Here is a 619-nt window from a genome sequence, read left to right on the forward strand (position 1 = left end):
GGTGCAGCCAGAAGCTGAGAAAATACAGCAGAAATAGTGTGGAGAGGAAGGCAGAATACCTTGTACTTGTTGTTCTGGCTGTGTTTATCCTTTGCTGGCTGCCCTACCAGATCCTGATCTTCTTGGACACCTTGTATTACTATAACATCATCTCTGGATGTACATGGGTGCATGTGTTGGACATTAGCAACCAGTTAACTACTTACCTTGGGTACAGTAACAGCTCGTTGAATCCTTTTCTGTATGTGATTGTGGGGAAGCACTTCAAGCGAAGGGCAAGGGAAGTGTGTAGGCTAGTACTGTGCAGGAAACAGCAGAGGAGGAAGTCTGGTCAGTCCAGTGCCAATCTCAGCTCAACAAAACAAAGTGAGAGTACTAGAGTCTAAATCTTATCTACACATAAAAGGAATGTTTTGACTGGAAACAGCTGTTAAATAATTGAGTTTAATCAGCAGGGAATTGGTGCCTTTTGTAAACAACTACAACCATTTAAAGATATAATTTGACATTTTGGGAAAAAGACATATTCTTTTTCTTAGGGAGAGTTAAATGAGTGGGTCAATCCATGCAAAACACAAAAATTAGTTTGACATGTGACCCTTCATTGTTGTACAGTTAA

At 40.4% G+C, this 619-nt stretch overlaps 1 protein-coding gene across 1 annotated transcript in view; it reads left to right on the forward strand.

Moving 5' to 3' along the window:
- LOC109955128 (B2 bradykinin receptor-like) overlaps positions 1–275 on the forward strand; it is a gene marked incomplete at its 3' end in the record, with an annotated part of 1567 nt that extends 1292 nt beyond the window's left edge. The window contains exon 2 of the mRNA XM_020590974.1: positions 8–275. Within this exon, the coding sequence (XP_020446630.1) occupies positions 8–275 (268 nt within the window). The remainder of the gene's footprint in view (positions 1–7) is intronic.
- Between the last annotated feature and the right edge of the window lie 344 nt (positions 276–619).

Source organism: Monopterus albus, unplaced genomic scaffold, assembly GCF_001952655.1.
Source record: "Monopterus albus unplaced genomic scaffold, M_albus_1.0 scaffold13.1, whole genome shotgun sequence".
NCBI classification, from domain to species: Eukaryota; Metazoa; Chordata; class Actinopteri; order Synbranchiformes; family Synbranchidae; genus Monopterus; species Monopterus albus.